This window comes from Oryzias latipes, chromosome 7 (assembly GCF_002234675.1).
Source record: "Oryzias latipes chromosome 7, ASM223467v1".
NCBI lineage: Eukaryota > Metazoa > Chordata > Actinopteri > Beloniformes > Adrianichthyidae > Oryzias > Oryzias latipes.
Genome location: NC_019865.2, coordinates 11,740,555 through 11,763,631, shown reverse-complemented (window position 1 = coordinate 11,763,631; position 23,077 = coordinate 11,740,555). Strand labels below are relative to the sequence as shown.

At 39.6% G+C, this 23,077-nt stretch overlaps 1 protein-coding gene and 1 long non-coding RNA gene across 3 annotated transcripts; one reads left to right on the top strand and one right to left on the bottom strand.

Moving 5' to 3' along the window:
• The first annotated feature begins 59 nt into the window (after positions 1-59).
• On the top strand, positions 60-5,449 carry idh3g (isocitrate dehydrogenase 3 (NAD(+)) gamma). Of its 2 annotated transcripts, XM_011477058.3 has the most exons (13): positions 60-185; positions 373-420; positions 696-707; positions 837-934; positions 1,022-1,137; positions 1,292-1,352; positions 1,462-1,594; positions 2,255-2,388; positions 2,477-2,579; positions 3,590-3,736; positions 3,875-3,969; positions 4,062-4,122; positions 4,807-5,449. In XM_011477058.3, exons 1-13 carry the CDS (start codon positions 105-107, stop codon positions 4,906-4,908), a joined length of 1,191 nt encoding a protein of 396 aa, XP_011475360.1. In that variant the 5' UTR covers positions 60-104; the 3' UTR covers positions 4,909-5,449. The 2 variants fall into 2 exon arrangements, with proteins under 2 accessions (XP_011475360.1, XP_020560293.1); XM_020704634.2 differs by lacking the exon at positions 696-707.
• An 11,644-nt stretch (positions 5,450-17,093) lies between these two features.
• Positions 17,094-18,829, bottom strand: LOC111947622. Its single transcript, XR_002873482.1, has 3 exons — positions 18,781-18,829; positions 17,243-17,354; positions 17,094-17,134 (listed from the first exon to the last, which is right to left on the bottom strand). It is a non-coding gene; the product is annotated as an uncharacterized LOC111947622 (long non-coding RNA).
• Between the last annotated feature and the right edge of the window lie 4,248 nt (positions 18,830-23,077).

Below are 23,077 nucleotides of genomic sequence, written 5' to 3'. Positions count from 1 at the left end.
AAAATATTAATATATACAATATTCTTAAATGTATGATTAAATTAAACAGTAAAAACATTAGGATTTTTTTAATTTATTTTTTTATTCGGCGTCTCAGAGTCAAGATGGCTGCCCACGGTTCCCTGCTCTCCGTGTTCAAAAGTATAAATCCACGTTGGAACGGACCTCTGGGAAATAGTGTAAAAGTAAGAAACACACGCTCACACGCAATGTTTTTTGCTATTATTACCCCACATTTACGCCCGTGTTTTTCAAGTCATTTTGTTTTCTAAGCGCAAGGTCATGTGGTCAGTATGTGAAACAACGAGCTAACATTTCAGCCATTATTTCCAATAACACGAGCTTTAGATACTTTTCCCTTCTGTTCCTCAGATATTTGGAACAACTTTTACAAACCATCGGAATAAAGCCACTCTCACTGTAAGTAAACACAGGCGGTCTCCCGTTATGGTCATTTGACACCCTGTTAGTGACAAATCATATTTATTCTTTCTTTATCTCTGTTGTTAGATATTGCTTTACACTTTTCTGGAGATATGTGTGTATGTGTTTTTAATTTTTAAGTGTCACGTGTTTTCACAATACCGGAAGATAAGAGGTTATTTGTCTGTTAGTTTGCATTTACATATTTTGTTTGTACAAACCAAACTGACTCTTATCTTTCTGCTTTCATTGCCATTCATCTTCATACACAGAGAGAACACATTGTAAGTAGCTGAGCTGTTGTATAGTTTACAAGTTGACATTATTTGTCCAATTGAAAACATTGTGGATTAGATGAAAGATCACAAGCCTAAAAAGGTTAATGTGACGCGTGTCACATATCAATATCACAGCCTCCTCCTGCTAAGTATGGAGGTCGGCACACCGTCACCCTCATACCTGGAGATGGAATCGGTCCAGAGCTCCTAAGTCATGTCAAAGAGGTTTTCAGGTTGGTTAGATGTAAACATTCAACAATTTCTCTTTAAAAAGGTCAATCGGTTAAAAATGTTTTAAGCAATTTCTGTTTGTAATGCAGGTTCAGTTGTGTGCCTGTTGACTTTGAGGTGGTGCAGGTCAACTCTGCTATGGAAAGTGAAGATGACATCATGGATGCCATCACTGCGATCCGCCGAAACGGAGTTGCCCTTAAAGGTAAATTACGGCTTTTTTTTTCTTTGTTTGTCTGTTTTATGATGAAGAGATGACAACACAAGTAAGAAAAAAAACTGTTACTGGTGTGCAAATTGTAGTAATATCATTACATAGAATTTCGCTTACTAACAGTTTTTTTTTCCCCCACTTGTAGGTAATATTGAGACCAAACATACTTTGCCACCATCTGTCAAATCCAGGAACAATGTTCTGCGGTAAGTGGAAATAGAAAATGTGGTTCTGTCTACAAATTCCCTGTCTTCTTCTTTAAATAGCCTGGTTTTATATAATGTTGAAATGTGTGATTTCGATTTCCCTCAACAGAACAACCTTAGATCTGTATGCTAATGTGATGCACTGCCAGTCCCTCCCTGGTGTCCAGACTCGCCACAAGGACATTGACATCATGATAATCCGAGAAAACACGGAGGGCGAATACAGCAGCCTGGAGCACGAGGTTAGACAAAAACAAGAATCAATGTCACTTTTTGCATTCGTTTGAGCTCAACTGTACTGGTGTCTGGACAATTTCACACGACCCACCCATCCGTCCGTCCGTCCGTCCGTCCGTGGGACCGGGTCGCGACTGATCTGGGTCATGACCGAAAGAACGAGGTCCTGGCTACAGGCTGAAATGAGCTTTATCCGTAGGGTGGTAGGTCGCTCCCTTAGAGATAGAGAAGCTTGGTCACCTTTGGAGAGCTTGGAGTAGAAATGCTTCACACCACCCATGCAATTCTAAATAGACAAAAAGTTCGGAGGTCTTATCAAAAGTGACTAATGTGGCAGTGAGGCCACTGAAATGTTGAACTGCACTGCTTCTTAATAGTCTTTTTTATTTGTTTTGGTAAAATAGTTGTTTTGAAAATCTTCCCGAAGGTTTGAGATACTAAACTGATATTCATGTATTTAAAATAGCTTTTTAAAACAAATGTTTCTTAAAATATACATCTTGTTTGATTTGTTTTTGTAAACTTTGCAGAAAGTTTTATGTTAAGAGCTAAAATGCACTTGGTGCTGTGTATCCTCTGTATTCTTGTTTACAGTTTGCGGTTAGCCTGTGGAACATTCTGCAGTTGTAATTAATTGTTTATTCCCTTGGCTGGTGTGTTTTCAGAGTGTACCCGGGGTAGTGGAGTGTCTGAAGATCATCACCAGGAACAATTCCCTCAGGATCGCCGACTATGCTTTCCGACTTGCCAGGGAGAAGGGTCGCAGCAGAGTCACTGCTGTGCATAAGGCTAACATCATGTGAGCATCTCTGAGTGGAATGTTTCTTTATCAAAGATCCTTTAGTCCTGCATGGAGAACACTCAATAGGCTTTTTTTTATTCCACAGGAAGCTTGGTGATGGTTTGTTTCTGCAGTGCTGTAGGGAAGTGGCCTCTGGATACCCAGACATTACATTTGACAGCATGATTGTGGACAACACCACTATGCAGGTAATCATTTTGAATAAATTAAATGATCTGTGTAAGATTTATTTATGGGCAATCATTAGGGATGTTAAGGACACCGATACGTTGTGAAAAATCAATCTAGTTATGAGAGTATCAACAGTAATGGTTGAAAACCACAGATACAAACAAGATTACGTTGGTAAAAAGTCATAAAATTGATCTGGAAGTAAATAATTCGTTTATGGCAAGTTTGTCTTCCTGTTGTGTATCTGCTGCTTTTGCCTTTTTATGTACTTGCAAAGCAAACAAAAAGATGTCCAATCATAAGCTTGCTTCTACCAAGTCTGGTCAATTACAATTGGCTGAAGGTAAACAACGAGGGTCTAGTGGAAGGGTGGCAGTGGCTCAGGCGGTTGAGCGGGTCGTCCAATGATTGAAGGGTCAGCGGTTCGATCCCCACTCCCCCCAGCCAACTGTTGTTGTGTCCTTGGGCATGACACTTCACCCTCCTTGCCTCCAGTGTGGCTCCACTGGTGTGTGAATGCGTACGAATGATCCCGGTGATGGTCAGAGGGGCCGTAGGCACGAACTGGCAGCCACGCCTCTGTCAGTCTGCCCCAGGGCAGCTGTGGCTACAACCATAGCTTACCATCACCAAGAATGAATGAGGAGTGAATGAATAATGGACACACTGTAAGCACTTTGAGTCACTTGAAAAGCGCAGATAAATCCAATCCATTATTATTATTATTTTTTTGTCAAAAACATTTCCATTTTGTCGCTCAAATTAAAAAGTGCCAGTAAGAAGAAAAAAAACAGAGTTTCCCTACATTTATAGTTTTGAATACTAAATGAATAATGTATATCTAGATTGTATTTATTTAGGTAAAATAATTGGACTGTTTCTTATCACTACAAAATTAGCTGAATCTTTTATGTATCAATTCATGGATCATGTATTGAGATGCGTATCGAATAATGTGAGAGGGAAAGATACACCCCCCCTTTGCGTATATTTAAATGATTTATTGGCCTGTTGTTTGTGTTTCCAGCTTGTGTCCAAACCACAGCAGTTTGATGTAATGGTGATGCCTAATCTATATGGAAATGTTGTGAGCAACGTGTGTGCTGGCCTGGTAGGAGGCCCCGGCCTTGTGCCTGGAGCCAATTATGGTCAGGACTATGCTGTATTTGAAACGGTGAGTGTTGGGAAACTAGCAGGATAATCTGTTTCCTCTTGCGTTTAAAATCTGGAAATACTTTTGGTCTTGTATGTCCAATCTGTTTCATTTTACCAGCTGTGTGTTTTCTTTTTCTTTCTTTTTTTTGCATTTCAGGCCACAAGAAACACAGGGAAAAGTATTGCTGGTAAAAACATTGCAAACCCCACAGCCATGCTGCTGGCTAGCTGCATGATGCTGGACCACCTGAAGTAAGCAAACACTTCCTGATCCTTTAACAAGAAAAGCCATTTTGCTAATGTGAGGCCCCTTAATGACCAGCATTTCTCCTGTACTTATCTAGGCTTTATAATTATGCCACCTTGATCAGGAATGCTGTCCTCACTACAATGAATGAAACTAGGGTAAGTCTTCAGTCACTGGTGGGTATTTACTCTCATCTGTAATAACTGCCAATACTCTCACTAGATAAAAAAGACTAGAGACAAATTTGTTTTACGTTTTGGACATTTATCTTCAATCTCCCTTTACATTTTACCTGGTATAGTTTCTAAGTTTGATATGCTGTTTTACTTATAATGTTTTTTCATTTTGATTCTTGGGGATGAGATGGGTGTTGGAATATATTTTCATTTAAATATATATTTAACGAGACATACTCATTTAACTCTTTAATACCAGGGAGGTATTCCAAAAAGCAGGTTATATGAGTTACCACGGTAAGTTTGAGGCTAAGGAAGCGGATAACTTCAGCTTTCGTTTCCAAAAATGGAGCTATGTTTCAGGGTATGTCAGGTTGCCATAGCAACGGATGCTCTGAACATAACCTGGTCTGGAGCAGGTTTAGTTGAAGGTTAGTTTGTTTTCAGAGAGGTGAAGGAGCATGGCGTGTCCATTTGAAGATGATTTAGTGGATGAAGAAGCTCAGATAATACTTTTTCCACCGTGAGAGTATGGAGTTACATCAGTCTCAATAATCAGAAATGCACACAACCTATTTCACAAATACACACGGGTTAAATATGTCAATGTCTTCTGGTGTTTCATCATGTTCCTTGATTGATTGCTTCCATCGTTTCCCTCTATAGTTGCACACAGCTGATCTTGGAGGTCAGGGCACCACTTTAGAGGTGGTCCAGTCTGTCATGAGGGTCATCCAGAGCAAGGGACAGCTCACAGCCGAGTTTTAAGCAGCTTTCAAATGATAACATGCACCTTCATAGCCAAATCTGTGGTGGCTCAGGTGCAACAAATACAGCCTAACATGTCTGTTTCCATGGAATCATGCATGACTTATTATTTCACAGTGGAAAGTGTACTTTATTTTCACCAGTGTGTCTTGTTTATTGTAACGATTACAATCTTTTAATTCAAGTCGGTCATCCGTCAGTTGATAAAGTCACTGTAAAGTAATGACATTACTGTTGTAATCATGCAAAATGTGCATTACCCATTTCAGGTCATAACTTTTTATTATATTGTGTTTGATACACACCTTCATGCTTTTTCTCATGTTATCAGCCTAACTTGAGTTTGCAAAGAAAAATTATTTGAATTCATAAAGTGATTCCACCGATAATTTCTGTCAAAGCTTTTTCTGTAATGATGTTGTAACTGTCAAAGTGGGCTATACACAAAATATGAAAACACAACATGTTTTCTCATTGGTCGAATTCATTGTAAAACCAATCAATCAATAAATACTGCTTAAATAAACATTCTTCAAAAAAAGGTTTGAGTTTCATATTTTTAAAGGGATTTAATTACTCATTGTTGCATTAGAATTTGGTATTTTGTTTAGCATTTGACCACTTTCGATAGTCGATAACAAGTTCAACTATAAAAGCTTGCATGTCAGTTAACCAGATGGTCCAAAATGTGGCATCAGACATGGCTGTCTCTTTCAAGCGCATAAAAACAGCTATTAAAACAACACATTGGCTCTATAACAATTGTTCAGCAAGAATTTTACTTTTAAACAAAAATGTTTTAAAGAATATTTTTCCTTCTAAGTAACCCTTGTTCTATCCTAGGCGCTTTAACATTGGGAGTTGGGTCATCTAGACCCACTAGACAGTGCTCTGAACCTTTTTTCTCCAATGATTTGTGATCTTCACTGGTGTCCATGGATTACATGAAATCTTTCCACCTTTGTCATGTTAGGAATAACATGTCAATGCAAGGGTGGGGTCATCTAAGATAGCACAGGGGTTAAAGGGGAAAAAGTTTAATAATAAGTGTAATTTTGATGTAATATTCTTCCATATGCATGGAAAATGTTTTTTTAATATCCACCACTAGGTGGTGACACCACCTTATAAAAATATATATCATCTTGACTAAAACAGGCTGAGCTGATGAGTATAAATATTTTTTCCTGGGAAAGGAGTGAAATACGGAATAGTTCTAGGGTCAAATGAAGATTTTTGCAGCTTTCCAAAAATAAAAGCTGTAGCAATTCTTTATAAGTGATACATTCAGGCACCTGGGCTGCTTCACATAAGTGGAACCATTAGCATGATTACGCTCATGCCATTTTTAGGAGTGGGGGTTCACCGTCTCAGATTACACTTTACTCAGAAAAAGTCTACAAGACTTTCTTCTTTTTTCATCTGTTAAAATAGCTTCACATCCTCTTATCACAGTTTCACCCGAAAAAACAAAACAGTATTTACTTTTTTACCAAATGTTTGGACCACACAGTCATCATGCGAAGAACTGCGCAGCAGATAAGTCAAACTAATACGTCAGATCACCTCTATCAATCTGGGGGGGCCACAGTTTAAAGGCCACATCTGATTGTAATGATACTGTTCAATTTATCATGGGGCTGACTGTGTGGGAAAGTTGTAGACTTCTCACTCTTTTCAATACATTTGCATTCTGGGCAGAAAAATCCCCCAGTGAAGAAATCTGTTGTTTTTGAGTTTGTTGCTTTAGTGCATCAGTGATTAAATGCAATTTCTTTTGAATGTAATGAAAGAAAAAAATAGTTGGGGAGACCTTGGGCTTATTCCAACAGCTCTTTTTAAGCATTTTTAAAAAAAAAATTCATCTTTGAAATTAATATTACTGGTAGCTATTTATTACTTAAAAACAGATTTCTTCATAGACTGATTTAAAGTAGGTTTATTTTGCTCTCTTCTGGACCTTTCCATTCCAAACCCGAGCAGTTTATTTATCTAACCGTGCCTTACATGTCTTTAAGTTACAAACTTCACACTCCCCCCTTTTGAGCTGCAGTACCATTCCTCCCCCAACTGGAAGTGAGCCAAGAAGCTGATGGACAGGTATTTTACTAATGCAGGAGATACTGCAACAACCAACATGTTCACTGCCTTCCATGAGCTGCTATAGCAAACAGAAAAAGGTATTTACATGCTACTGTATGTTTGATATTTTCTAATGAACTGGTTGTGCATTAAAACAGTCTCACAACTTGTTTTGCTTGTTTGGCTTGTAAAGTTTTAAGCAACCCACTGACAAAATAAAATCTATGAAACACTATTGTAAATAAAGAGAAAAATTACATTTCAAGAAAAAACATTTGACTATGGCAAAATGTGTGTGTTTTCAGCACTTAAAGTGTGTGAGGGGATGTTTCAGAGTTGACAGTTTTAGGAGCGACCTGTAAGAAAAGGTGCTTTTTAAAAAAAGGCTTCTCTGTTCCTCTAAACTAAGTTAACTGTTAAATGCAAAATGTTTTTCCTTGTTAAAAGTGAAAAGAATTGCCAATGGAACAAGTAGAATTTGTCTTGGTAAGATTTCTTGACATACCATGTGATTTTCTGCCCTTTTAAGACAAAATTAAATCTTGCAATTGACAATAAACTATCCTAGCGAGGCTTTTTGCTTCGGTAATTGGAAATACTATGTGTTAAATAGGCGTGTATAAAATCTGCGCAAAATACATGTTTATATATTTTTCCCCAAAAAAGTATCACATTTATAGCACTCCCACATAGACCATAATCATCTTAAAATAAAACCAACATTATACATTTTAAAATAAATTAGTAAACTATGAGTCAAATAAAACTTTCCAGTTTTAATCAAGCAGGTCTGTTTTTTAAAACTAGGCCATATACTAACAAAAAAAAAGTTTCATCAGACTAAACATAGGGAGAATCTCTGTTCATCCTCACGTTTTTAATCTAGGTTTCCGAAACAATAGAAGTCTCACATATTCTGTGATACTGGCCTCATGATTTATGATGTGACATCTAGCAGGAACTCCGCTGGTTTTGTTTTTGATCACATCTGTCTATTAACACTTACGTCAGAGAACATAACCCTCACCTTCCTCAGCTTCTTTACCCTAAACCAATATTATACAGTCAACTGGGATCTATAGGTGATGTGTGGTTTGTTTGTTACCCAAAAAGAAATAATCCATCATAATTGAATATCCACATTAACCTTTAAATTGCATCAGCTACTTTTAGTTTAATTTACCGGTATATTGATAAATTATTTTGTGCAGTTCAGGTGATCCTTATCAATCATCTTCTCTCTGATCAGGTTTTTGTAAGCACAGCTGTCTTTAGTCGCCAACTTGGGTTTGTTTTTTCTCCCTCCCCCTTAGCAGGTATGCATTAGCTGCTTATCATCACATCAACAATCTACTATTCTTTATGAAAAACTCCCTGAATGTCTCTCGTGGTCTCGACCTGTCCTCCTGGCTTTACCCTTGCAAAGATTTCTCATGTTTTCCTGAGCACTGATTATGGAAGAGGGTCAGAATGTGGTTTTGTTCAAAAAAATTTTGGGACAAAAATTGAATGTAGCAAGGTTAAAAGAATAAATGGGACAGTACAAATGTGTTTTGGAAGACGAAATAAAGAATGTATAGAGCAACTTATATCTGATACACCTTTTGTTTTTCCTTATATTTCAGAGCTCAACACTTCTACAAAAAGTCAAATCAAATGTCAGACTCCTTTATTTTTACAGGGATGGTCTAACATCAAAAGCAACATTTTCAAGGTGTTCGTTGATGCGTCATTTTTGACATTTTCCCTGTTTAGTGACTGACGTGATGTTGAGCAATATCACCTGTAGGCCAAAAAATAGTGTAGCACTTTTAAAGTTGGTCTTACTCTAACACCGCTTTAAGCACAGGACGGATACCATGTGTCACTGATTCTGGGCTTACAGTCATAACAACGAGCCAACATACCTTTGTTGTGCCGATGCTAATGAGATCTGAAAATCCACAATGGGCTTGATTTCAGCCCCAGGGAGGGGACTTGAGGATCCAAGCTTAGTCCTGCATTTGTGGATGTGCATGCTGCATGATTTAGTGCATTCACATGTGTTTATATCTGCATGCACTTTTCCTACTGAAGCCACCTGCTACTCCCACTGGACCTTTCGTTGACCCATGCCTGGTATTCTGACCTGTCAGCGGTCCAGTGGAGTAAATTCTGCCTGGACAACAGTGACCTCGTGAGTGCGATGCATTACTGCATTGTGTCTAAATAAGATCCTGTCTGTCTTACTCACTTTTCCTAATACATTTCATGCAAAGTTTTTTTATTTTTTTATTTCTGCCCTCTGGCAGTGAAAGCTTCTTGGCTTAGACTGAGGAACTAAATTGAGCTATTTCTGTTTGGTTATACATACATGCTGAGATTTCTGCTGTCTCTGATCCTAAAAAAACACTTTGGTTAAGTTGTGGCACACTCTACAGCTGGTGACTGATAAGATATTGATGTATTCTTTCTTATGTCTGAAAACTTCTGTCTTTTCTTGCCAGAGGATTTCTGCGCTTTCCTTCCTTTCGCTCCATTCCACTCTTCTACATAAATACCGTCTCCAGTGTATGTGTTTCTGTCCTTTCCTTGCTGCGAGTTCACGGGGTTTGGCAGAATTGTGTTACATCAAGCTAAACATCCAGCACTCATGTCAAGTTTACACTGCCCTGACGTCATTGAAACTCCACCACCAGTGGAATTGAACCAATTTGTCTCTTAGCAAATTTCCATTTTCCAGCTTCATGTTCACAAGTTTTAAAAAGTGTATTGTTTTGGTTGCTAAAACAAAACTCTTATTCCTATGACGCTCATTTAGAATCTGGTAATGAATCCCCTGCCTGTTCTGTGACTCAGCTTGCAGCTTAGGGGACGTCTCCCCCAGTCAAACCAAAACCATCTGCTGCAAGTACTGTTTTCTGTAGGGCAAAATGCAACTGTCAAAAAGGTAGAAGGCTCCAAAACAATGCACAGCAACATATGGGAAAGCCAAACAAAAATCATCCCCAAGAATCAAAAAAGAAACAAAAATAAATAAATCAAATAGAATAAAAATGTGCAAAACACAACCACTGTTTAAAATCTATTTGCAAAGTTGCAAATTAATTAGATGTCTCAGTTTAATCAATTAAAATCCCAGAGAACAATGCCTGTTGCAACCTTTCTTTATCTAATTTGTTAATCTGTTTGCAGATTTTGACTATAATCAACAAACCAAACACAACCTTTGAAAGGAGTAAATGTGAACAGCAGAACAGGATTTTTTTGTCCAATTCAAAATGTATCAGTTTAGTTTTTTTGGGGTAGTCACAGCAACTCTACAGAGTATAAACTTTACTGGAGTTGCTAGGCAAAGGGGTGCAGCTTTAAAGATGGATCATCTTTTTAGCTATTTTAAAAGCATTCCCAGTGGTCTTTTATAGATGATCATGACAATTTTAGCCAAAAAAAATAAAAAAACGTGTGTCCTTTTCATGCACACGGTGTCTTCAGAACGGCGGGAGTTCATAAGAAATGTGCCTCTGAGTTGTGGAAGAGACCATTCGCAAGGAGTAAGGCTGTCCCCCTTCTCATCGCCCATAGCTGAGCTCTTTACATGCTCCTACTAGCTTACAGCCACTCACAACCCCAACCTAAGATTACCGGTGCAACAAAAATAGCCAGCAATATTGCAGCTATTCAGCCATGCACTTTTTGAGAGTATTTTTTTTATGTGACATTTTTCATTTGCTCCTGATTCATGATGATTTAAATAAAGAAATACTCCAAAATGTAATTTACAGTTTCATTTTCTTTAAATATGCCCTTCGTCATCAGAAAATTGCCACAAGAACATATTGAAAGATCACCAAAAACTCAATTTTCCATGCTTTCCTGATGCACCTCTGGGTTTTTCTTTGTTTTTCTTTGTCTTTTCTTTGTCTTTAGCTCTCATAACCCTTGAGCTATCTTAGATGACCCCACCCTTACATTGACGTGTTCTCCCTACCATGACAAAGGTGGATAAAGGTGGAAAGATTTCATGTAATGCATGGACACCAGTGAAGATCACAAATCATTGAAGAAAAAAGGTTCAGCGCACTGTCTAGTGGGTCTAGATGACCCAACTCCCAATGTTAAAGTGCCTAGGATAGCACAAAGGTTAAAAAAAAGTACGTTTGTTTGAATAGCTTGTGTTAATAAATGCGTGTGGCTTGTTCAGAGATGGCAGAGCATCCCTGGGTGAATTGACATTTGCAGTATTTTAGATAGGTAGAGACAAAAATCTATGAACACAAACATTCTTAACTAGGTTTTAAATGTAAATGAATAAAAACTTGGGGGACAAGGCCTCCAGTAATTAAAAATAAATCTAAATCTGCTAATATATGAGTAAATAAAACAGGACCACACTTTAATGAGCCACATTACAATTACTTTTGTTTAGTAATATAACTTGTAAATCAGACAAACAATTTAAAAAAAAAAAAACCTCTCTGTCTCTCTCTCTCTCTTTTTAAACTTTTTTTTCAATAAAGTGACCTCTTTTGCTGCTTTATGAAATGTGAGACCATCATTTCCGGATTTTTATGTTTTGACCCCCTCCTCAGTGTTGTATTGTTTGGACTTCTCCTGAGGTCATGCATTTCTAAATATCTTTGATGAAAGCAGATTTCTGCAAATCCACCAGAAAACTCAGCTTTGATTATGTTTCACCACTTACTATGACAGCCCATGAAAAAAGGGGGGGAAAAAATGGCCTAAATTGGTTTCTGTGGATTTTTGTTGAGACAAAAGCATGGCGAATTTAGTCTGCAGTGAAAAAAAAAAGCATTCCCTTTGAAGATCCGATCCATTGCTTAGATAGTTGGGATGCAGCTGAAAATCTGTGAGCTGGCCTGGAAATAAGGTGCATCTGGGTCTGAAGACATCTAATCAGTCACATATTGATGTGACCCAATGCACAACCCCCAGGAACAGTGAAGATATGAAAACATAGTTTAGCTCTTATATTAAGGTTTTGTCTTAGAATCTTTTAATATCTCTAGTCAATTTGAGTTAAATCAGAAGACAGAAAGTAGTAAAGTTACTCCTTTTAGTTTATTCTGCATTGATATGTTGACAGTCAGTTTAATTTATTTCATCTTTTTTTGCTTTAAACTAAAAGCCTTCATCTTAAAATGCATCTTTTATCCTATGCCTGACTACATTTTCTGATCAGAAAGATGAGAGAAGTGTAAAGTTGAAAAACTTTCTTATGATCACATAAAGTACATTTTCCATAGATCTTTTGATGATTGATGTATGGTTGAAAATATGATCCTTGGTGTTCATGTATTTCACTAACATCTGGCTTTCACTGGCTGTAAAACTACACTTAGACAATCATAGACTTATATGTCCTATTTCTGTCACAGTTTCTTTCATGAGTCCATCAAGTGCAAATGTCTCAGTGACCCCATCTCCCCACCAAGTTCGAGTCCCACATGTCTATTATCAAAGGTTTGCTATCACTGTAAAACCTAAGAAAAACATGGAAAAAAAATCCAAGCTGAAGATAAGCCGTGTGTTCAACATATGGCTTCATTTTTCTAATTTTTGCTATGACCTCATGCAACACGAGGAAGGAGGAAACAGGAGATTGCCTTTCCAGGAGGCTGTAACTGGAGTGGCTTTGGGGGTGGGGTGGTGGTCAACAGAAAGTTGTGGCAAGTCAGGGGCCTGTTTCAGAAAGGAGGTTAAGTGTAAACTCTGAGTGCATTAACCCTGAAATCAGGGAAACCCTGGGTTTTCCGTTTCAGAATGGGAGGTTTGTTAAACCAGAGAAAGCAGAGTAAGTCAAACCCGTTTCTGAAAGAGAGGTAACTTCTACTCGGAGTCCGTATCCATGGTTACTTATGCTGTGAACCTAACCTGGTCGGGAGCAGGTTTTATTCTCCAAACTCAAAGTTTATGCCGGTCCCCTCCCCTTTTTAAAGACGAAGCGGTATTTTTCGCTTTAACCTTCATTGCCCAAATGTCCGTCACACAGAGACGGTCTAAGTGACAAGAATGGCTTGTTCTTTTCTGGAGGACCCAATAGACGAGGAGGCTGCATTAATTTGTAGAGAATTACATTTACGAGGATTTTGAGAAGACTCGATTCTTTTTTTTTTTCACTTTTAGCTGCTGCCATGTTCTTTTAATTCCTGCAGGATTGCATCTACATGAAAATGAAATCAGGGACATTGAATTAGATTAATGTAACAATTACTTTTTGGAAACACAATTTGCTAGCACTGCTTACTTTCTTAATCCCACATACGCCTATACCACTTGATCAATACAAGGGTAGTGTTGCAGCATGTGTGTGCTGAGCGGGGTGCGATCCACGAGAGACAAGGGGAGGGGCGATTGCAGGTGCAGATGGGGGGGGGGGGGGGGGGCGGAGCAGAGGTGTGTGCGTGGTAATTATTGTGTGTTCGGAGGAGGAGCACTTAAGTTAAATAAAGAGAAGGTGTCATTCCCAGAACAACTGTTTTGGAGTCATTCTTAATCCGCTCTGGAGGTTGAGGGTTTCGAACGGGAAGTGAACCCCGAAGGAGAATTCCCTTCGGCCCTGAAGGAAATCTCCCCTGCGCTTCTGACCACTGTCGGAAAGAAGAGAGAAAAGAAAGGAGAAGTCTTCGCGCAGCGAAAGGTTCAACAGTATACAAAAGTTCACTTTTAAAAACACAATTGCATGTATTAATATTAAACTGACCAACGTTTGCAAGAGGGGAAGGTTAACAAAAAAGTCCTCTAAACATTACCGACGTTAAATGCATTTTCCCCCCAGATTGGTTCTGTACACTATGCAGCATTTCATGCATTTACACCACGAATAACACTTCAAAAGTACTCCTAAACATCCCCATTTTTTATTTCACACCGTACGCTATTTAAAAAGTTATTACAGCCAATATTTTATAACAATGATTTAAATGCAAACTTAGGCATTAACTTGAGCAGCTATGTTTTCCACGCTAACTGTCTCTGTTTTGCAGATGCAGCGGTGTTGCTTTTCTTCTGGAATATGTGCTCATATTCACTGTAACTCTGCAGCAGCACGTCAAGTTCAGCTGGCGAAAAATACGCAGACCTCTTTTTTTCACGGTTGCCATGGTGACTCGTGATATCTGCGCTCCATTGATAATGGCTTCTTATAGTCGCGGTGCTCACGCTCACCTCCGAATCAGTCCACTCAGAGTTGATTGATCTAACTCGGATCAGCTTCTCTGAAACAGAAAACTCAGAGTTGTTAATCTCCCGATGGACCAACTCGGAGTTCAAGTTCAACCTCAGAGTTGGTTGAACCTCCTTTCTGTATGGAGTTATTTCAGTCTCAATAATCAGAAATGCACACAACCGGTTTCACAAATACACACGCTCCGATTCACAAATGTCATTTTATGCAAACGTGAAAAATAAATTCGGAGATACACACCCTGTGTTTCACAAACACACACATTGTGTTTCACACATGCACACTAAATGTTTTACAAATGCACAATGAGTGTTTCTCACAAATGTGCACACTGTTTTTCACAAAAACATTTTAGAAATTCACAATAAATATATCAGAAATGCACAGTAAGTGCTTCACAAACGTGATTTTTTGGTACACATGTGATGTGAACTCACAGATCATTCGAATTGCAGACTGTGCATTCAAAATCCCGTTCTCGTTTGTGAATCTCCCCCTGTGTGTGAGAGATTTTTCTACGGTGAATATTGAGACTCATCTGACGGAGCGGGTCGACTAATCTCACCATTGGCTAGTGAATCTGTCAATCAAACTCGTCGGCAAAGCAGGCGGGTTCGCTTTTAGCCAATCGTATGGCCCCTTACACTTTCTCTACGCTTTCTGCAGGTGGCAAAAGCCCCGCCCATATTTGATTCTGTACCAGTCGGTCGTTAGCGTGTTAGCCCTAGCATGGCTTGTCGGTTTATTGCCTTCGGTTGTCAAAAATGACTGGCTTGTGCAACTTTTCAGTGGACCTGGGAGCAAGGCAACAGTGGTTGAATGCAGTTGACATAGAATCCATCGAACTCTGTACTGGTCATGGGATTTACAATGAACGTTTCACTCGGGATCGTTTGTACGTTATTCTCTTAGCTTTCATGCTAGCGTCATTTCAACACTCAGACACGGTTCCCTTCGGTTTTGATCATATGAAGGTGGAGGAGAAAAATCTGCAACTTCCACAGAAGGTTTTGTGGAGAAACTGGCATCACTTTGCTCCGTACCACGCAGTGGGACTACATTACCTAAGGCTCATCTCACTGTCAATCACAGATACCCAATACACCTCCCCTGCTCAGCCCGAAGTCACTTTGCTTGACCTTAATTGTATTTTTTTAATAACTCAAATGTCATTGATTTTATATTGTAACCATATACATATACACCTCTTGACCAGGTCACCCTTGCAAAAAAGATCCTCATCTCTCTGGGTTTTATAGCTGGTTAAATACTACACAACAAAAGATGGTCATAGAACAACAAAGTGCAAACATTCACCCTTTATTGCAGAGTAAAATTCAGAGAAAACATGGACAGATTAAAACATCAAAATTTAAGCAAATGTGGGATCTCTACTGATTTGAATTTTATTTAAACTGGAACTAATTTTCATAACTTCCTTAGATACAATGAAGTCCCTTGAACAATACAGCAGTATTGATTTGAACTCTGTCTTCCTCCCCTCAGTCTCTCTTCTTCTGTATGTAATTATGTCGCCTAAATTAAGTTCTAAACAAACGGGACAGTAAAGATGTAATTCCACTCCCAAACGGTCTGAATTAAACAATGGGTTGATGTCGTCTTGCAGTTCCAACATTTGTGGACCCAAAAGGGGACTGTCCCATACCGGGACATTGATCCCAGGATGAGGTTCAGCCATGGATCCACTCTCCTCCCATTCAATCTCTGGAACCAGCATACCCTGACAAAAAAAAAAAAAAAAACTGTTTATGAACAGCACTGTTTTTTTTTTTGTGTTTTAGATTATGTAGGAACAGACACCCACTAATAATAACTTATATTGTTGCTGGCAGGCAGACCTCATATCTCCATAACTGATTATAATTTGCAAATAAGTGATCCTTAACAAAGTAGTGACATTAGTACATATGATGGCTCATAATGCCATGCATTGTGATGCATTTTGAACTTGCAGATGTGCTATTCTTCCTACAAACAAACAATTTAGGGAAATTGTTTGCACCACACAACAATAATACTTTTCATTCATTTTTGATGAAAATTCCTTGTAGTCATTGTGATTTCATCATACTGTTCTTGATACTTTCCACTTTAGTCGAACTGCACACAAATCAGTTGTCCAGTACAGTGAGATTAAATAAAGCAGTGTTTTTCAACCAGTGTGTGTGCCGCGGCACAATAGTGTGCCGTGGGAGATGGTCAAGTGTGCCGTGGGGAATTGCCCTACTTCACTGATCTAAAACCATTTCCCATCTCCAGGAAATCAGCTCTTTGTTCATCCAAACAGGCACTGATAAAACACTGAGTAGTTAAGAATATGAGAGATCTTAAAATGACTTTTTCTTTGTGTTTATTTAATTCTATAAAATACATTTTGATAAGGTTGACGGTGCCGCGATTTAGCTGCAGCTATAACTGTGTAAGGAAAAGTCCCGCCCCTTTAACTGTCTCCGCCAATCATTCTTGAAGGCTTAATCACATGTCATCAGTCTGACAATCAGAAGTGGTTAAAGTCTTCACTTCCTTGTTCTTAATTCTGCTGGTAAAGTCTCTCAGTTCTAACAAAAATACCAGCTAAAGCTCGTCTTTAGCGGTGTAACTTTCCACAGATTCCGGTGTCAGACCGTGGAGCAAGTGAACAAAGGTTAAAAAACACTGAAATAAAGCACTTACCCGGGGATCAGAAACAGGGTTTTGGGTCAAGCCCAACTGCCACAGCTGATTTGGTGTCATGCTTTGCTCCGTCCTGATTGGATGGCTGTCCCACGCGTCACTAAACACATCCAAACTGGCCTGAATGCGTGGTAGGAAAATATAGTGGCAGCAGAATACGTGATGTGACTGATATTGAGCAAGTCTTGGTCCTCAGGAGATTGCAGGATGTTGTAATATAAACCAGTAACACTCATGAAGACATCACACCAGAGGGGCTCAATCCTGTATTTGGAAAAAAGCAAAAAGAAATATCATATTGTCAGATTTATTTTTAATACATCATTCACTTTTATGTATATATTAAAGCGTCTAAAACTAGGTTCAACTCACCGTTGATTGTGTGTACACTTTTGCTGCAATGAAGCTGTTTGTGTCAGTTCTACGTACTGTGAGCATCAACTCAGCTATGCCCACATGTTCTCCTCCGTGATCTCCTCTCACCCTGACAATAACATGAAAATCATGTCTCAAACACATAATTACAAATGCATCGCCAATAGGGTACACATCAATTTAAAATGTAATGTTCTTATGTATGATGCCAATAAGTAGAATTTCTAGGTTAGATAAATTGCAGGAGTGGGTTACATGTATCTCTGGGGGAAACATTGAGGTGAGAGAAACTGTTAGGTGGGGGGGGGGGGGTAAAATGTTATCCATAGCCGCGTTTACATGGGCAAAAGTAATCGGAATGAACGCCTGATCGGAAAGAAAATGCGTCATGTAAACGCGCCGTTCGGAATACTCTGCCCCGGTCAGACTCATTCGGATCAGAATTTCTTTCCGATCGAGATAGGTGGGTTATACCGATCGTTTATCCGATCGTGGAGCATGTAAACGGTCATTCCGATCGTGTGTCACTGCTGCTCTGGGTTACGTCATGCATAGACGGTGTTTGGCTCTGCGGACGCCCCGTGAAAAGCGCCGCTCCGCTCTCGCCCCGCTGGCTCTCCCCTCTCTTACACCCCTCACGGGGGAGATTCGGAGGAGGAGCGCTTCGTGCCCCCTGACGCTCACTTGGTCCACTGGCACCCGAGTGAGCAGAGCAGCTGGATTAATAATTTTGTGTCGGGGGGGGGGCTTTTTTACGTGTGCGTTTTGTTGTTTTGTTATGTGTGGGAGAATCCAGACTGCGAGCCGTCCCGCCGCTCTGGGTTAGCGGCTGCAGGACTCAGGAGGAACCGTGTTCGAACAGAGCTCGGGCCGCTAGCTCACAGAGTGGCTTTGGGGCGGCCTGTGTGAACTCTTCAGAGCAGAAATAAATGTCACTCTTAGAAAGCTGCAGATTGCTGCGTTTCTCGCACGGTCCTGGATTTTGTGTCCATCCATCAGGCTAATAATGTTAGCCCGTGTTAGCCTGTCCTAAGCTTTCGTCCAGCTTAATTCTTCCACAAAAAAAGCACTGACCACACAGATTAAATATAACGATGAGCGAACAGGCAATTCATAATATTCATGACATTAATAAAAGCACGTTTGGAAGATCGTCTCGTATGTTACCAAGCTGCTGCATAAATGTCTGTGGAAGCGGTTTGTTTACAACGGGACCTATATCCGCATCCGGGTGATTTTACACTACTGCGCATGCCCAAATGATTCATTCCGAACGAGAGTATGAGCCATGGGAACGTTTGTTCTAATCGGAAAAAGGTTTTCTGTGCCCATGTGCACGGGTGAATTTTAACCCGACCATTGATCCGATCAAGATATTCTGCCCATGTAACCGCGGCTCATGAGGGGAAAGAGTTTTAGAGTTGCCTTTGTTTTCAGAGGAGTCTAAAAAAGTTATTTTATTTTTGTACAAATAACCAAGTGCTTATACTGCCTGATATGTGAATGAAATATTTCTTTATGAATAACATGAATACCTCAGAGGAAAGCCATAAACGTTCACAGCGTCACTGAAGAAGGCCAAGTGGGTGTCTGCACAGTTGTTGTCTGCTATCTTCAGGTACAAGATCTATGGAATACAAGTACAAATACTTTCAACTGACAGATATTTACAGGGGCAAAAATGCTAAATTCCCAATTGATAGGTAAAACAGTAATACAATAGGATGATAACATATGAAATAGAAGGGTATTTAATAATCCCTGAGGACATTTTTTTAAAAATGGCCATCTTAAAAAAACACATAAACACACATGCATTACAAATAGAAATATCACAAAATAAAAAGATTGATAAAAAAAGGTAAATAATTGGAAAATCAGTGGGTAAAATTAAAAGAAATTACTTGTAAGATGCCCTGCCAGAGAGTTGTATTGCCTGATGTCAGGAGGAACAAAAGATTGTCACGCTGTCACATTCAGTAATTCCTAGAGAATAAATAAAAACACGACAAACATGGATTAGATCATTTAGCTGTCTGAGATTAAATTACATCATTTTCAAATATTTGAAAGGGGAATTTTTTAAAACACTCTTGCTATGATAACTTGAGCTTGTAGTAAAGAACAGAGTTAAAAATAAACAATCAGAGACAAGACACTGATCACAGGAAGCCTGTGTGTAATACAGTAACTTCTACTCTAATCACTGTTGACAGCATATTTCTCCCATCCACCCTTTCTGTGACTACTTATCGACTACAAAACAGCCTAAAAACATAATGTTTGGGATTCTTGTCATTACGTCATTGAAAGTAAAGATAAGGGGATTTTAGTGGCTGTCACTCTGACACAATCTCACAGGGCTGGTCAGCACAATACGGGTTCTAACGTTAGAAACTTATGAGGCTTCTTTCATTCAACAGTGGATTCACGTCTGTTATATTTAAAAAATGCCGTTTTCATGAATGTCATATGAATTAACTTTGTTGCACAATCCACCCCGTCTTAAAGTCTGGGTTGTGAAAAGACTGTGTCTAACTTTAACCCGGCTCGCGTTTACATAAAGGCAGCACACGGAACAGCTAACTAGTTAGCATAGCATAGCATCAGTGTTTAAACAAATCCCCGTCTCTAAATCAATACTTTTTATTAAACTTTCTGTGCTGCTGTAAATCCGGCATGCTTTTCCCCTTAGTTCTATCTGAATCATGGTAGAACCTACAGATCATTGGCTACAGGCGCTAGCTTGAACCGAAACCGGCTTGAAGTTCACTCACAAAGGCAGACACAACTTGAGTCGAAAGCCGGCTAGTTTCGAGGCCCCTGGTTGGTTGTAGTTACTCGTGTTGTGTGAAGACCTGGTAAAACTTGACAAAACCATAAGTCCTCCCCCGCTTTAAAACCATTAAAAAACTATGACCGCACAGGCAAAGCAAAGCTAAGCTAATTTGCGGTGGGGGTACTCTGCAAACGACTCGGCTGAAATGTTTATAAAGCATTCACACATGTCACTTGGCTAAGGAGAACGCTTCAACTTAGTATTCAAGAACATTACAGGATGTACAACGAGGGAATAATAATCAAATAAGTGCATTACTTACGGGCTGAGACTGATCCCGTTCGGAAGAACTCTCCGCCATGTTTGCCGCCCGCGTCCTCCCAACTGCTGTGCTGAACAGCTCCCTCCCTCGTCAGTTGAGAGTGAAGAGTGTAAGGGGCCATTCGATTGGCTAAAAGCGAACCCGCCTGCTTTGCCGATGAGTTTGATTGACAGATTCACTAGCCAATGGTGAGATTAGTCGACCCGCTCCGTCAGATGAGTCTCAATATTCACCGTAGAAAAATCTCTCACACACACGGGGAGATTCACAAACGAGAACGGGATTTTGAATGCACAGTCTGCAGTTCGAATGATCTGTGAGTTCACATCACATGTGTACCTAAAAATCATGTTTGTGAAGCACCTACTGTGCATTTCTGATACATTTATTGTGAATGTCTAAAATGTTTTTGTGAAAAACAGTGTGCACATTTGTGAGAAACACTTATTGTGCATTTGTAAAACATTTAGTGTGCATGTGTGAAACACAATGTGTGTGTTTGTGAAACACAGAGTGTGTATTTCCGAATTTATTTTTCACGTTTGCATAGAATGACATTTGTGAACCGGAGCGTGTGTATTTGTGAAACCGGTTGTGTGCATTTCTGATTATTGAGACTGAAATAACTCCATATTTCTGAAACAGGCCCCAGCTCTGTGTGCCACCAGCTAATTTTCCATGTAAGCACGATGCTAAAGACACTGGCTTCCATTTTTCTGCTTAGCGCTGGTTTAGCTCCCTGCAAGGACCACATCTTCTTTGCTTACGGAACCACATCATATATCGCTCTATAAAATGTATTTAACCATGCTTATACTATCAAATACTGTTTCAAAAATCATTGTCTAAAAAAATGTTCTATGAAATGGATTATGTGGCTTATAATATGTTTTGCTCAATGACACATTAACTGTCAAGGAAAGGCGGTAAACCATTGACTTACCAGCTGGCATCTTTCTGTTCTACAATCAAGCAATGAGTTGTTGATGTTCACCACCAATGGGATCATGTGACCATGCTGTTCCTGTACCACCTCTGACTTTAGCTTCTGATTGGCTGAACACAGCTGATCCAGGTGATCAGCAGCAACTGACTTCTGAACAAATACTGGGGCCTGTTTCAGAAAGGAGGTTCAACCAACTCTGAGGTTGAACTTGAACTCTGAGTTGGTCAATCGGGAGATTAACAACTCTGAGTTTTCTGTTTCAGAGAAGCTGATCCGAGTTAGATCAATCAACTCTGAGTGGACTGATTCGGAGGTGAGCGTGCGCACCGCGACTATAAGAAGCCATTATCAATGGAGCGCAGATATCACGAGTCACCATGGCAACCGTGAAAAAAAGAGGTCTGCGTATTTTTCGCCAGCTGAACTTGACGTGCTGCTGCAGAGTTACAGTGAATATGAGCACATATTACGGAAGAAAAGCAACACCGCTGCATCTGCAAAACAGAGACAGTTAGCGTGGAAAACATAGCTGCTCAAGTTAATGCCTAAGTTTGCATTTAAATCATTGTTATGAAATATTGACTGTAATAACTTTTTAAATAGCGTAAGGAGTGAAATAAAAAATGGCGATATTAAGGTGTACTTTTGAAGTGCTATTCCTGGTGTAAATGCATGAAATGCTGCATAGTGCACAGAACCAATCTGGGGGGGGGGGGGGGGGTGCATTTAACGTCGGTAATGTTTAGAGGACTTTTTCTATTAACCTTCCCCTCTTGCAAACGTTGGTCAGTTTAATATTAATACATGCAATTGTGTTTTTAAAAGTGAACTTTTGTCTACTGTTGAACCTTTCGCTGCGCGAAGACTTCTCCTTTCTTTTCTCTGGTCTTTCCGACATATGGTCAGAAGCGCAGGGGAGATTTCCTTCAGGGCCGAAGGGAATTCTCCTTCGGGGTTCACTTCCCGTTCGAAACCCTCAACCTCCGGAGCGGATTAAGAATGACCCAAAAACAGTTATTCTGGGAATGACACCTTCTCTTTATTTAACTAAGTGCTCCGTCCCTCTGAACACACAATATATACCACAGTTGGGGCACACACCTCCGCTCCGCTCCGTGCTCACCCCCCCCCCCCCCCATCTGCACCTGCAATCGCCCCTCCCCTTGTCTCTCGTGGATCGCACCCCGCTCAGCACACACACACGCTGCAACACTACCCTTGTATTGATCAAGTGGTATAGGTTTATATGGGATTAAGAAAGTAAGCAGTGCTAGCAAATTGTTTTTCCAAAAAGTAATTGTTACATTAATCTAATTCAATGTCCCTGATTTCATTTTCATGTAGATGCAATCCTGCAGGAATTACAAGAACATGGCAGCAGCTAAAAATGAAGTATAAAAACATAATTCAATCAGGTCAAATATGAGCATGTCATGGATGTAGGCTTTGTTGACAATATTTGACATATGAAACATCTACATAGCAATATCTAATGTTGTTTTCATTGTATATATGTAATTGACTGCAACGAAAAACGGTAAAGCTCAAACAAAAACGTATGGGGAAATGACAAAAAAACGAGTCATCTCAAAATCCTCGTACGGCGTAAATGTAATTCTCTACGAATTAATGCAGCCTCCTCGTCTATTGGGTCCTCCAAAAAAGAACAAGCCATTCTTGTCACTTAGACCGTCTCTGTGTGACGGACATTTGGGCAATGAAGGTTAAAGCGAAAAATACCGCTTCGTCTTTAAAAAGGGGAGGGGACCGGCAGAAACTTTGAGT

What these genes read in the sequence shown, in the direction of transcription:
- idh3g (XM_011477058.3), top strand. Translation starts at nt 105, where the DNA reads ATGGCTGCCCACGGTTCCCTGCTCTCCGTGTTCAAAAGTATAAATCCA. An exon ending in TCCAGGAACAATGTTCTGCG is followed by an intron (nt 1,353 to 1,461) that starts GTAAGTGGAAAT and finishes TTCCCTCAACAG; the next exon opens with AACAACCTTAGATCTGTATG. An exon ending in CTACAATGAATGAAACTAGG is followed by an intron (nt 4,123 to 4,806) that starts GTAAGTCTTCAG and finishes TTCCCTCTATAG; the next exon opens with TTGCACACAGCTGATCTTGG.